The sequence below is a fragment of the Globicephala melas genome, chromosome 1 (assembly GCF_963455315.2).
Source record: "Globicephala melas chromosome 1, mGloMel1.2, whole genome shotgun sequence".
Lineage (NCBI taxonomy): Eukaryota > Metazoa > Chordata > Mammalia > Artiodactyla > Delphinidae > Globicephala > Globicephala melas.
This window is the reverse complement of record NC_083314.1, coordinates 35,367,521-35,380,906: the sequence shown is the minus strand read 5'-3', so window position 1 is coordinate 35,380,906 and position 13,386 is coordinate 35,367,521. Positions and strand designations below refer to the sequence as shown.

General features: G+C 46.1%; 1 protein-coding gene across 1 annotated transcript; it reads right to left on the bottom strand.

The window, feature by feature from the left end:
* Positions 1-1,408: 1,408 nt before the first annotated feature.
* Positions 1,409-11,833, bottom strand: IL19 (interleukin 19). Its single transcript, XM_030872862.2, has 6 exons — positions 11,717-11,833; positions 7,933-8,079; positions 7,715-7,780; positions 4,970-5,122; positions 3,983-4,057; positions 1,409-1,655 (listed from the first exon to the last, which is right to left on the bottom strand). Exons 2-6 carry the CDS (start codon positions 8,074-8,076, stop codon positions 1,560-1,562), a joined length of 534 nt encoding a protein of 177 aa, XP_030728722.1. The 5' UTR covers positions 8,077-8,079; positions 11,717-11,833; the 3' UTR covers positions 1,409-1,559.
* Between the last annotated feature and the right edge of the window lie 1,553 nt (positions 11,834-13,386).

Here is a 13,386-nt window from a genome sequence, read left to right as displayed (position 1 = left end):
GTACCAGTTGTTATTGTCATTAACCATCGGAGGACTGTCCACCTGGAAATTAGTGCCCATTTTGGCCAGAACCCCTCTACCGAGAATCCCCCCTGCCTTGGGCTGCACTCATTCAGCTTTGTCACCATGACAACCATCCCTTTGTCAGAAACACCCTCTCTCCAACCCCACATACATAGCCATGCGGGATGAACTTAGGGTCAGAAAAGACATCTAGGTTGGAGGCAGCTAGAAAGGAATGAGAGAGAGAAAGAGATGTAAGCAGCTTTGGGCAGGAAAAAGCTCTTTGCAGGAAAGAGCTGTCTTCTTTGTCTTGTCACCGACCTTAACCCAGGCACCCGAATGCTCTACTCATCTCCTCCCTAGCACACCTTTCAAATCTTTTGATCACCCAGTACTTTGCCTAACTTGTTGATCCTTTCCGTAGATCAAAGAAATAGAAATGAAGAATAGGTAATCAACAGATGACCAGATCTCTTCCCCAGCTTCCCCTCCAGTAATCTTGTGAACAAACTTTGTGAACAAGATAGCATCTAAAGAAAAATCAGGAGGAGTCGACGAGCCTGCACACAGTGGGGGATGGCGGTGACTCTGACCCCCTAACTCAGTGATAAACTGAGATTACTTCCTTGTTTCCCTTTAGAAGCTTTCACGTCCGAGCAGAATCTTTGGAGGTGGTTTCTGGGGGATGCTGAGTCCATCTCCCCAGATTGCCAGCATTCTGACTGAAGGCACATTTCCTTTCTATCAACATTTGTGAGTATTGATTTTGTAGAGCAGTGGGACCCAATTTCAATAACAGAGAGACAGAGAGAAAAGACAGAAACACAGAGAAAGGGAGGTCAGAAATGGAGTGGTAGCAAGAAGGAGTCATGATCAGAAGCCCTATGTTCATCCTCTTGATCATTGTGTGGAGGACAGTGTGCTGGATGGAGTCCAGTTTGAAACCCTCGGCACTAACTCACTTTGGGACTCTGAGTAAATTTTTATTCCTCTCTAGGTCTCAGTTTCCCCATCTGTTTCTGTTCTTTAAGGCCCTTTTAATTCTAATAGTCACCATTTATGGTTCCTTCTCCCTGGATCAGAAGACACTTCCACTCATTGGTAAAGAACAGAGTTTATTAAAAAAATCAATCAGTACAATATGCACTACAGAATACCACTTAGATCACATCACAGACACTGGATAGACAAGTTCACAATAAATTAGGGGGAAACTCACCCTCTCCCTACAGGATGGCCCACAGGACCTTTTGACAGACATATTTCATATAAATATGACAGTAAACTGCTTGGATACTTTCAGGTGGAATCAGACAGCTTGGGCCGAGCCAGTGAGACTTGTAGCTACAGGGTAAGATGTGCTCAAACCTAGATTTTTTCCCTACAATACCTCAGCCCCAAAGAAGAGAATTCCAAATGGGCAGGAAGGTTTCCTCAAAAAGACCCAATGTGCATAAAAATGGAGCCTTCCCTATCTCCCTCCCCTTCAAAGTTGGCTGTCTCCCACTGGAAACCTCTCAGGGGCTGTTCATCCCCCAAACTTAGATTTCTTGTCTTTAGGCAGCAGAAGTTCCTTGATGATTCTTGTCAATCCAGGCTAGCAAGACGTCCAGCTCTCCCAGAGACTTAATGGCAGCAGACCGGACCTCCAACTGAAACCATGGAAATCGTCATAAGAACCTGCCTTTCTAGACCGTGTCATAGTTTTCAAATCACTTTCCCCATGTTCTGGTCCCCATGAGGTTTGCTTTTTATTCAACCATTATATCTGCAGGGCATACAGACCTCAAATTATTTTCTTAATAGGTGACCTAAATTGCTTTCCACAAACAAGCAGTTAAATCATGTCAGCAACTTATAAACAAAATGAAAAGGTCTTCATTCTTTGCCATCTGTTTTTCTTTTTCCTATATTTCCCAGAAAAAAACAACTTGCTTCTCCGGCAGTTCTGCTTACTTTCCTGTTCACATCAGTTTGCTTTAGTGCTTCTGTTCTCCCAGAAAGCCTCAATCCCAGAGGTGCCCAGCAGTGGGGAGGGAGAAGGTGGTGCTTCCACTGGACAAATTAAAGCACTGAAACCCCTAAGGATGTGTCCTACCCAATGTGACACAGCCGGTCGGTAGAAGAGCTGAACTGGAACCCAAGTCTCCTGACTTATTCCAGCTCTTCCTCAGCAGAATAGAAGGAGATGGTACGATCCAAAAGTATGTCCTGTGGAGCCAGATGGCATGGGATTGAGCCCTACCTCCATCACTTAGCTGCAGTATAAACTTAGTTAAGTTACTTAACCTGTTTGTGCCTTGCTTTCCTAAGTTATCAAATGCAGATAATGGCTCATAGCATTGCTGTGAGGAATAAGTGTGTTAATACATTTAGTGTACTTAGAACAATACCTGGCTCATAGGAAGAGCAATATGCGTTTCAGCCATTGTTATATTATCCTATGGAGCCTCTCCACAAAGAAGCAGAGGTCTGAATGGACTCCCCAGCTCCTTGTTATTCAAAGCATTGTCATAATTTGGGAGTGTGGTTGAAACACAGACCTACCAGCCAGAACCTGCATTTTAACAGAATCTCTAAATGATGCACATAAGAAACACTGCTTCTAACTCCATCTCTACATGAGGTGTGCATTCAACATCTGCACCTACACGAGAAGCACTATTCTTCGTCACCACACAGGATGCTGATGTCAGTTACTGGCCACAGTGACACCCAGAAAGTAGCATGTTTCATGTATAACAGCTTACAGTTCTCTGGAGATCTTTGCTCCCTCTGTTATCACCCCCATCTTAAACAGTATGTGCTTTCCCTCAAAACTTAACGTAGGTCTGATATGTGAGGGCATAAGAAAATGCTGGAAGGATGATAGGGAAGGGGAGCCCAGGAAACCAGCAGATGAGGTAAGACCAACACACTCTTTGCAGACACAGAATTGGGCAGACCCGCAATAAATACTGCTGAGTAATCATTAATCATTAGAGAAATGCAAATCAAAACTACAATGAGGTATCATCTCACACTGGTCAGAAGAGCCATCATCAAAAAATCTACAAACAATAAATGCTGGAGAGGGTGTGGAGAAAAGGGAACCCTCTTGCACTGTTGGTGGGAATGTAAATTGATACAGTCACTATGTAGAACAGTATGGAGGTTCCTTATAAAACTAAAAATAGAACTACCATACGACCCAGCAATCCCACTACTGGGCATATTCCCTGAGAAAACCATAATTCAAAAAGAGTCATGTGCCACAATGTTCATTGCAGCTCTATTTACAATAGCCAGGACATGGAAGCAACCTAAGTGTCCATCAACAGATGAATGGGTAAAGAAGATGTGGCACATATATACAATGGAATATTACTCAGCCATAGAAAGAACTGAAATTGAGTTATTTGTAGTGAGGTGGATGGACCTAGAGTCTGTCATACAGAGTGAAGTAAGTCAGAAAGAGAAAAACCAATATCGTATGCTAACACATATATATGGAATCTAAGAAAAAAAAAATGGTCATGAAGAACCTAGGGGCAAGACGGGAATAAAGACACAGACCTACTAGAGAATGGACTTGAGGATACAGGGAAGGGGAAGGGTAAGCTGGGACGAAGTGAGAGAGTGGCATGGACATATATACACTACCAAATGTAAAATAGATAGCTAGTGGGAAGCAGCTGCATGGCACAGGGAGATCAGCTCGGTGCTTTGTGACCACCTAGAGGGGTGGGATAAGGAGGGTGGGAGGGAGGGAGATGCAAGAGGGAAGACATATGGGAACATATGTATATGTATAGCTGATTCACTTTGTTATAAAGCAGAAGCTACCACACCATTGTAAAGCAATTATACTCCAATAAAGATGTTAGGATAAATAAATAAATACTGGTGAGTAAATGAATGAATTTGAATGGAGAGGAGGCTGCCCAATCAGGCTCTGACATCCCATTTCCATCTTCCCCATCCTCTTCCTTTCCCTTACCTGATGGTAGTTGTCATGGATGATTCTGGTTGCATTGGTGGCCTCCTGCCTGCAGTGACACAACCTCTGCTCCTGCTGTGATCAAGCAGAGACAGCACCCATCAGAGGACCTTTCCACCCCAGCTCACTCTCACCGCCACCTCCCGCATGAGGAGTGATAGTTCTCCTTCCTCCCAAGGTGAGAGTCAGGTGAGTAAACCCAGGTTAGGCAGAAGGGGGCAGTAGGGTCTGCGTGTAGAGTCACCCTGCACTTCCCCAGGGCTGGAAAGGCCTGGAGAGTAGGTTCCAAGTCTGTGTGTCACCACCCAGTACAGCGTTAGGTAGGCACTCAATGAATATGTTGGGCCAGTTAATTAAATAATTGGTTAAATGAATCTTAATGTAAGTGGAATAGGGGTCATGACCTCTTCTAACAATTTTAGAACCCAAGGCATGGAGAGGTGAAGTAACTTGCCACAAAGTTACAAAGGAAATCTTCAGCAGGGATGGGGCCAGAGTCCAGGTTTTCTCCTGGTCTAAGTTTTTGTCGGTTTGTTTGGGTTTGGTTTTGTTTCTGTGGTTTGTCTTTAATAGATCCCAGTGAATGAATAGGTGATCCTTAGGAGAGGCTATACCAGGGAACCACCCAGAGGTGAATTGGTATGGAAACCCCAAAGGGCCAGAAACAAAGAAACTAGGGGTATGCCTGTGATAAGCCCGGCATCCTCAGTATGCCTCTCTCACAGGCCAGCCCCGGCATCACTTAAGAGATGCTTTGATATAAGTCGGTCACCACAGGAAGATTATCCATGAGGAAACTGGGTCTGGTGAGGAGGAAGCCCTGGACAAAGAGGGACCACTGGAAGAGGCTCCCAACAGCTCTCCCCGTGGGCGACAGGGCCGGGAATTTCCATTGAGTCCAGGATCCATTTCGGAACGCTGACTGGGGCCAGCATGTCCTGGGCTCTCCTTGGGGCAGACGGAAAGCAGATGCTGCTGGTGACTCACACATCGCTGTAGACTCTTCTGCATGTGGAGGAAAGAGTTGGCAATGCTGCTGATTCTTCTCAAGATCTGGGGGCTCAGCTCCTGATGGTCCTTGAACACCCTGTCCACGTAAAATGCCAGGAGGTTCTTGGTCACGCAGCACACATCTAAGGGCTACAGACACAAATTAGGGAAAGCCCCAGAGGCCCTCTTCTCTTACTATCTTAGAGATCAAAGCAGGCTGCTTGGGTAGGAGCAAGAAGGAGTGAGATCACTAGAAGTCATTTTTTTTAATTCATATTGGTCTCCGAGGGTCCTCTTAACCACACCAAAGCTACTTATGACAAAGGCACCAAGGAGAGATTGCGGTTCTTACCCTCTTTTTACATGGCCAGGAGATATATTCACAAGGGATGGAGCCCAGTCAGAGACTAGCATTCTCTCTACAGCATCTCCAACAAGTCATCCCTAACTTCGGCTTAACCGCTTCCATCAGACACCTCCCTTTTGAAAGGACCAATGTCTGAGCAACTGTCTTGAAAAGTACTTCCTTACATTGTGCTGAAGTCTGCCTCTCTGGAACATCTCCTAGCCACCAACATGTGTTTATTCGATGGCTATTGCATGTCAGGCCTCTGCTGGGCACATATTCCTTCCTGTGTAATGACACTGTGTTTATCCTGGCCCCCCTGCTCAGCCCTCCTCCAGTCTGTCCTGTTTTTGTTGGGTTTTTTTTTTAGCAGTACGCGGGCCTCTCACTGCTGTGGCCTCTCCCATTGAGGAGCACAGGCTCCGGACGCGCAGGCTCAGCAGCCATGGCTCACGGGCCCAGCCGCTCCGCGGCATGTGGGATCTTCCCGGACCGGGGCCCGAACCTGCGTCCCCTGCATCGGCAGGCGGACTCTCAACCACTGCGCCACCAGGGAAGCCCCCAGTCTGTCCTTTTTAAACTTCAGGGATCACTTGGATGGAGCTGAGATGTGCAAGAGTGGAAACTGACAGCTGCCGAAATGCACACATCTGGGCAGATCCTCCTCGGGCAGAGTGCAGCTCTCCCTAAGGGAAAGCTCCTGACTTCCCCAGGCACAGTTTAAAGCAGCTGGCCAGGCAGAGTTTCCTTCTAGCACTTTGCACTCAGCCCTGAGAGCCAGAGCAGGAGATTTGTGGCTCAGTCTGAGAAGGGAAGTGGCTACAGCCAGTGGTGCACTTATCTTCATTAGCATTAAAGCAGCAAAGCCTCGTTGGCCCGACAGGCAGATTTTCTGACGTGGAAACTCACCTTGCAACACAAAAACCCTCCTTTTCCTCTGCTCCTGCTAATTCCCTCAACCAACCGGGCAAAAAGTTGCAACCTTTGTTTTATCAAGGAGGGAGAGGGTGGGGAGGGGAGAAATATGGCAAAGACCTGCATCCTCATTGACCCCTTTCCTTATGCCACATCAGCTATTTCTAGACCTTGAGAGGACAAAGAATCTGGAGACAGAGGCATGAGACTTGGGGGGTCTATTCCTGGCTCAACCACTAACTAGTCATTCTTTCTCCCAAGATGTCAATTTGGTCACTTGAAAATGATGGTTTGGGAACAAATTGCCTTTTGGGTCCCTTCCAGCTATCATATCCTCTGAGTCTCTTATACCATTGGCTGGAATAGTATTTAGGAAGTGGACCCATGTGTTTACCATAAATAAATCAGGCCTAATACTGCCTAGAAGAATTATCTCGTGCAGAGAAGCCCAAGGAAAAAGTAACTCTTTGTGGATGTACCTTACACTCTGTCACATAAATGCCTGAAAGAACTGGATCTTTCTAGAATGCTTACAAGGACTGGAGGAGCTCACTTTTAAAGGCGCTTCTCAGTGACCCCTTCTGTAAAGTGAATTATCACCTCGTAAGCCAACAGTTTTGTAACACACTCTCACCACCTCTCTCTGGACAAGTAGACTGATCCCCTCCCTGCTTTTGTGCCTCAAGCTGGCAGTTGTAAAGAACATCACCAGACTGTCTAAAAGACTTTGTGGCCATACAGTCTTTGGCTCAAAAACCTGCAGGGACTCCCTATGGCCGCACGGCACAGCCAAAAAAGAAAAAAAAAAAGAAGACCGAGGCTCAGCTAGTCAGTTTCCATTTTGGCCTGGCTTAAGGTTTTTGGTAAAATGACTCCAATGTATTTGTGCACTTCATTCTCTTCCACTTGCCTTCGTGTCCCTCACACCACGAGCCTGGTTGTCTCTTATTTTTTTTCGGCCGTGCCGCGCGGCTTGCAGTATCTCAGTTCCCTGACCAGGGATTGAGCCTGCGTGCTCAACAGTGAAAGCACAGAGTCCTAACCACTGGAATGCCAGGGAATTCCCCCTGGTTGCCTCTATGTCCCCTGACATGTATCCATTGATTTTGCATACCCATTCTCCCCAAAACCCTTCCATCTCTTTTAGCCACTAACCCCAAGCCTACTCAGGTTTTAAGTCACTGCTCATTTTCTCAACTTCCCCATGAAACCTTCCAGAGTCACCCTAAGCCCTAGACATCCTGTCCCATTTGAGCGTGTGGCACCCCAATCACTCCCTGGGTGAACACCCTCCCATGGGGTTCAAGGTCGCTGAGACGCGAGTGCGCCCTCACACATCAGTTCACATGTGAGAAGCCGGAGCATCAGAGTTCACTGGAGGTTAGGAAAGAGAAGAGCACAGGGTGAGGATTTCTCCCTCAGCCCTGCGCCACTTCACCATAAAAATGACAATAGAGGAACGAGCAGACACAGGCCAATACCTTAATGCTGTGCAGGGTCTCTGATGTGGACAGGATGGTGACATTTTGGAAGGTGTCCTTAGCTTGCTGTGGAGGAAAACATAAGAACAGACACAAGCAGTGAGTACTCCACATTCTCCAGAGACACAAAGGTAATGAGAAAGAACTGGCTCTCCACGTTAAGATGTAAAGTGAGGCACGCCCCCCTGCCCACACCTTCACCCCAAACCCGTACTCACAATGGCGTTTTTGATCCCTCGGAAACTCTCCTCCATACGGCGCATGTCCATGGAAATCAGACATCTCCTGAGACCTCGGGCATGCACTGAGCACAGAAAGAGCATCACACCCAGGAGGCAGAGAGAAACACCCTGTGCCTGCATGTCCTACAGGAAGGGATAAAGTCAGCTTCCCAGCCAAAAGTGAAAAGCAAGGAAAGAGACCCCAACTGAGTTCCCCTGTGGACCTCACGGGGCAGGCCAGATGGCAGCCAAGAAAACAGGACTCAGTACCTCAGCCTGTGGACCTTGGGGCATGTGTCTCCTTCTCTGGATTTTTTTAAAATCAATTGAATGAGCCCTTCCCTGTCCCCCCTGCCCCCGCTCCACCCCTAGAGAGGCTGATCCAGCGCTCTCCCAATTCCCAGGGAGTAAATTAGTGTGTAAATCACTCTCATGACTCAACACGGCTCACTTTTCAACAGGGGTGAGAAGCATTGTTTCTAATAAATTAAATAGGAAAAACAGTGTTGGTTATATGCCCTAGGAGTTAGGCAACAGATCTGAAAAATTATAAAAGCACATTTTGTTTCTCTCTTTTTTTTTTTTAACATCTTTATTGGGGTATAATTGCTTTACAATGGTGTGTTAGTTTCTGCTTTATAACAAAGTGAATCAGCTATACATATACATATGTTCCCATATGTCTTCCCTCTTGCATCTCCCTCCCTCCCACCCTCCCTATCCCACCCCTCTAGGTGGTCACAAATCACTGAGCTGATCTCCCTGTGCCATGCAGCTGCTTCCCACTAGCTATCTATTTTACATTTGGTAGTGTATATATGTCCATGCCACTCTCTCACTTCGTCCCAGCTTACCCTTCCCCTTCCCCGCGTCAAGTTCATTCTCTAGTAGGTCTGCGTCTTTATTCCCATCCTGCCCCTAGGTTCTTCATGACCTTTATATATATATATATATATATTCCATATATATGTGTTAGCATACGGTATTTGTCTTTCTCTGTCTGACTTACTTCACTCTGTATGACAGACTCCAGGTCCATCTACCTCACTACAAATAACTCAATTTCATTTCTTTTTATGGCTGAGTAATATTCCATTGTATATATGTGCTGCATCTTCTTTATCCATTCACCTGTTGATGGACACTTAGGTTGCTTCCATGTCCTGGCTATTGTAAATAGAGCTGTAAGCACATTTGGTTTTTATGTTTGCCCCCCAAATAGGCGACACCCTTTTGTTATAAACCCCTACTGTGTATCTGCTTAAAATCATTCCTTTGAAGTCAGCTGTGAAGATGTCACCTTCTGGAGAAGATGGGAAAGGGAGGTGCGGGGCATCTAATAACTAATTAGCCACAGTGAAGAGAGAGACCCCCAGATGGCAAGGTGGCGGCTTCCCCTCCATCACACACTGAGCCAGCAGGCACCAGGGACAGGTTTGCAGCTCGCTAGCCTCTAGGCAGGGCCAGACCTGAGATGCCTGCTGCCTCTTCTAGTTCTCACGCCCCTCCTGCCTTTCTCTCTGCCTCTTTTCATTGGACGGCTTTCAATAGTGTCGTGTAACACACCTTGAGAAAAGTGCCCAAAGCATAACTGCACAGCCTGCTGAGTTCTCCTTCTCCGACTTTCTCCAGCACTAGCATGTTTCACAAACAGAGCTGAGCGTTAAAGGTAAGTCAGAGGGCAACCCATGGGAATAGACCAGCCTCTGCCCAGCCTCCTCCACGTGCAGACTGAGCACTCATTCCCAGCCAGGTGTGTGTTGCATAAGCGTAGTGGGTGCAGCAGTGGAAGAGAGGGAGGCAGCACGCATAAGAAGCCAGCTGAGGGGGCTGTGGACGCCCCCGCTCCTAACTATACTTAGAGCTGCTCTAGGCACACACGTGTGAGAGCATGAGCCATACCTGTCCCCGCTCCCCTCTCCCCACCCCGATCATCGTTGGGAATCCCAGGCTCTTCTCTGAGAAACAGCAAACTCTGCTTAGAAAACCATTTCTCCTTCTCTCTCCTTAACTCAGCATCACTCTCAGTGAGGGATAGGTGTAGGTTGAGACCTCACTGTAGAGCAGGCATTATGTTAAAGAACTTGATTTCTCTTTTTCCAACCTCTTTCTGACAAAACAGAAAAATAGACCCCATTGACAGGCGAGACTATAGAGTCCCCCAGAGCTCTATCCCCTCGAAAGGCAAATAAGGTGCTTCTAGAGAGCCAAGTGACTAAAAGGGGGCACAGTTTTTCTTCTGACAACTCTCAGAAGCAGTGGGGCATTGCCGGTTCATCCCCTGCTGGGAGCATCAGAGGAGAAAGATGTGGAGAAAAAAGAGGTCCCCCTTAGTTTGGTGAGGCGATTCCAGACATCTCGGCTGATTCAGGTAACAGTAGTAGCTAACGTTTATCATACGTGCCACGTGCCTGTAGTGCCATGCCAAGTATTTTCCACAATTATCTTATTTAATGCTCACAACCATCCTATGTGGCAGGTTCTGTTTCTATCCCCATTTTACCAAAGAGGGAACTGACACTTAGCAAGGTGGAGAAACCTGCCCAAGGTACATGGCCAACAAGTGGCAGAGCCAGGATGTGAAGGCAGGTGGCCTGTTCCCCTTACCACTGCACCACCCCCACCTACAGGTCTGTTCCTCCTGGGATCGCAACTGGAGATCCAGCAGATTTCCTTACAGCAGACAAAAAAGAACACATTTCTGATCGGATCCCACTGAACCAGTGGTGTTCCTTATGTTTAAAAAGATATTTAATACTCCAAAGGATTAAAAATACACATATTCCAAAGTGCCCAGCACAGTTCCTAGAACAAAAAGTTTATAGTAAATGCTAGATTCCTTTCCCTTGAACCCTCCAACACTGTTGATGGGAATGTAAATTGGTGCAGCAGCTATGGAAAACAGGAGGTTCCTCAAAAAACTAAAAATAGAGTTGCCATATGATCCAGCAATCCCACTCCTGGGCATATATCCAGAGGAAACTATAATTCAAAAAGATACATGCACCCCTATGTTCATAGCAGCACTATTCACAATAGCCAAGACATGGAAGCAACCTAAACGTCCATCAACAGATGAATGGATAAAGAAGATGTGGTACATATATACAGTGGAATATTACTCAGCCATAAAAAAGAATGAAATTATGCCATTTGCAGTAACATGCTTTCACCTAGAGATTATCATACTTAGTGAAGTAAGTCAGAAAGAGAAAGACAAATACCATACGATATCACTTACATGTGGAATCTAAAATATGACACAATTGAACATATCCACGAAAGAGAAACAGACTCACAGACATAGAGAATTGACTTGTGATTGCCAAGGGGGATGGGGAGAGAGGAGGGAAGGACTGGGAGTTTGGGACTAGCAAATGCAAACTTATATATAGGATGGATAAACAACAAGTCCCTACTGTATAGCACAGGGAACCATATTCAATATACTGTGATAAATCATAATGGAAAAGCATGTGAAAAAGAATATGTATAAATGAATCACTTTGCTGTACAGCAGAAATTAACACAACATTGTAAATCAACTATACGTCAATAAAATTTAAAAAATAAAATAAAATAAAAAATAAAATCATCATATTTCTAAAAAAAATAGATTCCTTCCCCTTCCCTTTCTTCCTTCCTCCTTTCCCACTCTCCCTGTTTCTTATTGAAAATAAGGTACTGGAAAGTTCAGCCTCTATACAGAATACCCCTCCCCATTCTACAAAATGCCCAGCACTTGGGATATAATAGGCCACCCACAGTGACAGCAGATCACCTCTCTGCAGCTGTAAAGGACGAGGGCTGGGATGGTTGATGAACAAATCCTCTGAGGAAGGACGACCTCTCACGGGGTGCTCCTGGGCTTCTCCTGTGTCTCCGCTCTTTGTGTTCCTTGCCACTTGTAGAGGGCTGGTCACTTTTATGCAGGTGGATACAAGGAAATGCTGTCAAGGCTCACTGGGTGGGTCCATGTAGGGGGAGATTGTTTTCCCCCTCATTTCCTTAGCATCTCATTTCCTGAATTGATTTCTTTTTCTTTTCAGATACAGTTGATTAATGATTATTAAGAAATACCTCTTTCTTCTCAGTCTTGACATGCAGCTTCTAGTAAAAATAAACTCCCCATCTCTATGCAAATGAGAATTTCTTGTAATCCTGTGTCCATACAGAAAAACCCAAGTAGGTCACTTTCCTGGGAGCTGTGAGATGTCGCCAGTCGTACCCTGCAGGCAAAATCAGGGAAGCACTCTTCTGACAGCCACGCCCTACGCAGCCAGCCCTGAGACTGCGGGTGCCCCAGCCCCTGCACGCTCCATCTGCCTGAGCTACTCAGCACCTAACATGTGCCAGGCAATAGCTTAAATGCTTTACATGCATTATTTTGTTTAACTTCATAGGGAAGTTTTTTTTCTTTCGTTCTCAGAAATGCAAGGATATCTTTGGACATCATCTCTTTCCTCTCCATCTTGTCCCTTGGACAGCCCTTTCATTCTCAACTAATGCAGAGAGAGAAAATGAGACTGGGGGTCAAAGAGGCTTAGCAGTCCGTGGCAGAGCCAGGAACAGAGCCTGGAATCCTTGCTCTTGGGCTGGAAGACTCTCTATCTAAATTACTTTTTTACACAATCTCTACACCACCATGTTCTTCAAGAATCGAGGTTTGGAGAGATGGTGATGAAAAGACAGGGCTTAAAAAGTTTCCTCTCCAAACACAAATTCCCGAAACAGAGTTTGTTTTTACCAAATAAAACAACTTGGGGATGGGGTGCAATTACAAGAGACCCCATGGGCCCTTTGGACAACGGGTTGGAACAAAATCTGCCCTGCAGCCAGACTGGGGAGACAGAGTGGTAGGCAGGGCACTAGCAAGGAAGGAAGAGGGACAGAGGGACTGAAAACTTTTCATGGGCATAGATGCAAGGGAAGGGAGCCACAGGGGCTGGAAGCCTTGTTGTTCAGCATCTTGGACATAATGAAATAGTACATGTTGAGGGAAAATAGATTGTAGTGGTCACAGTGTAGCTCTGGATTTAAACCCAGGCTCTCCCTCTTCTCTGTGAGACACTAGACAAGCTACTCAAGACCTTTCTGAGGTTACATAAAATAGATAAAAATAAACCATAAGGATTTGAATGATCTAATGTACTTGACCCATAGTAAGTACTCCGTAAATATTATTTATTCTTATGCTGTATGCCAGACAGCTGGAAAAAGAGAAGACACCTTTTTAGGACTTAATAAGTGTCTCTTTCCTCCTTCTGGGGAGGAGAGAATGAGCTACTCTTGAGTCCAGAGATCTCGGCTCCCCCAATCCTGCTTCCGCGGGGAGGGAGATGGGCAGGGCGCGTGGACGCTGTTTTTCCCAGCACTGCCTGAGCTGCCTGGCTCAGAGCTCACAGATTGTGGCCCCATATGTGAGAGGACTGCAAAACTGTCTGTGCTGAC

Coding starts and splice junctions, on each gene's coding strand:
- IL19 (XM_030872862.2), bottom strand. CDS start 8,076: ATGCAGGCACAGGGTGTTTCTCTCTGCCTCCTGGGTGTGATGCTCTTT. Junction 4,058..4,969: donor AGAAGAGTCTACAGCGATGT/GTGAGTCACCAG, acceptor GCTTGATCACAG/CAGGAGCAGAGGTTGTGTCA. Junction 1,656..3,982: donor TCCATGACAACTACCATCAG/GTAAGGGAAAGG, acceptor CCATGGTTTCAG/TTGGAGGTCCGGTCTGCTGC.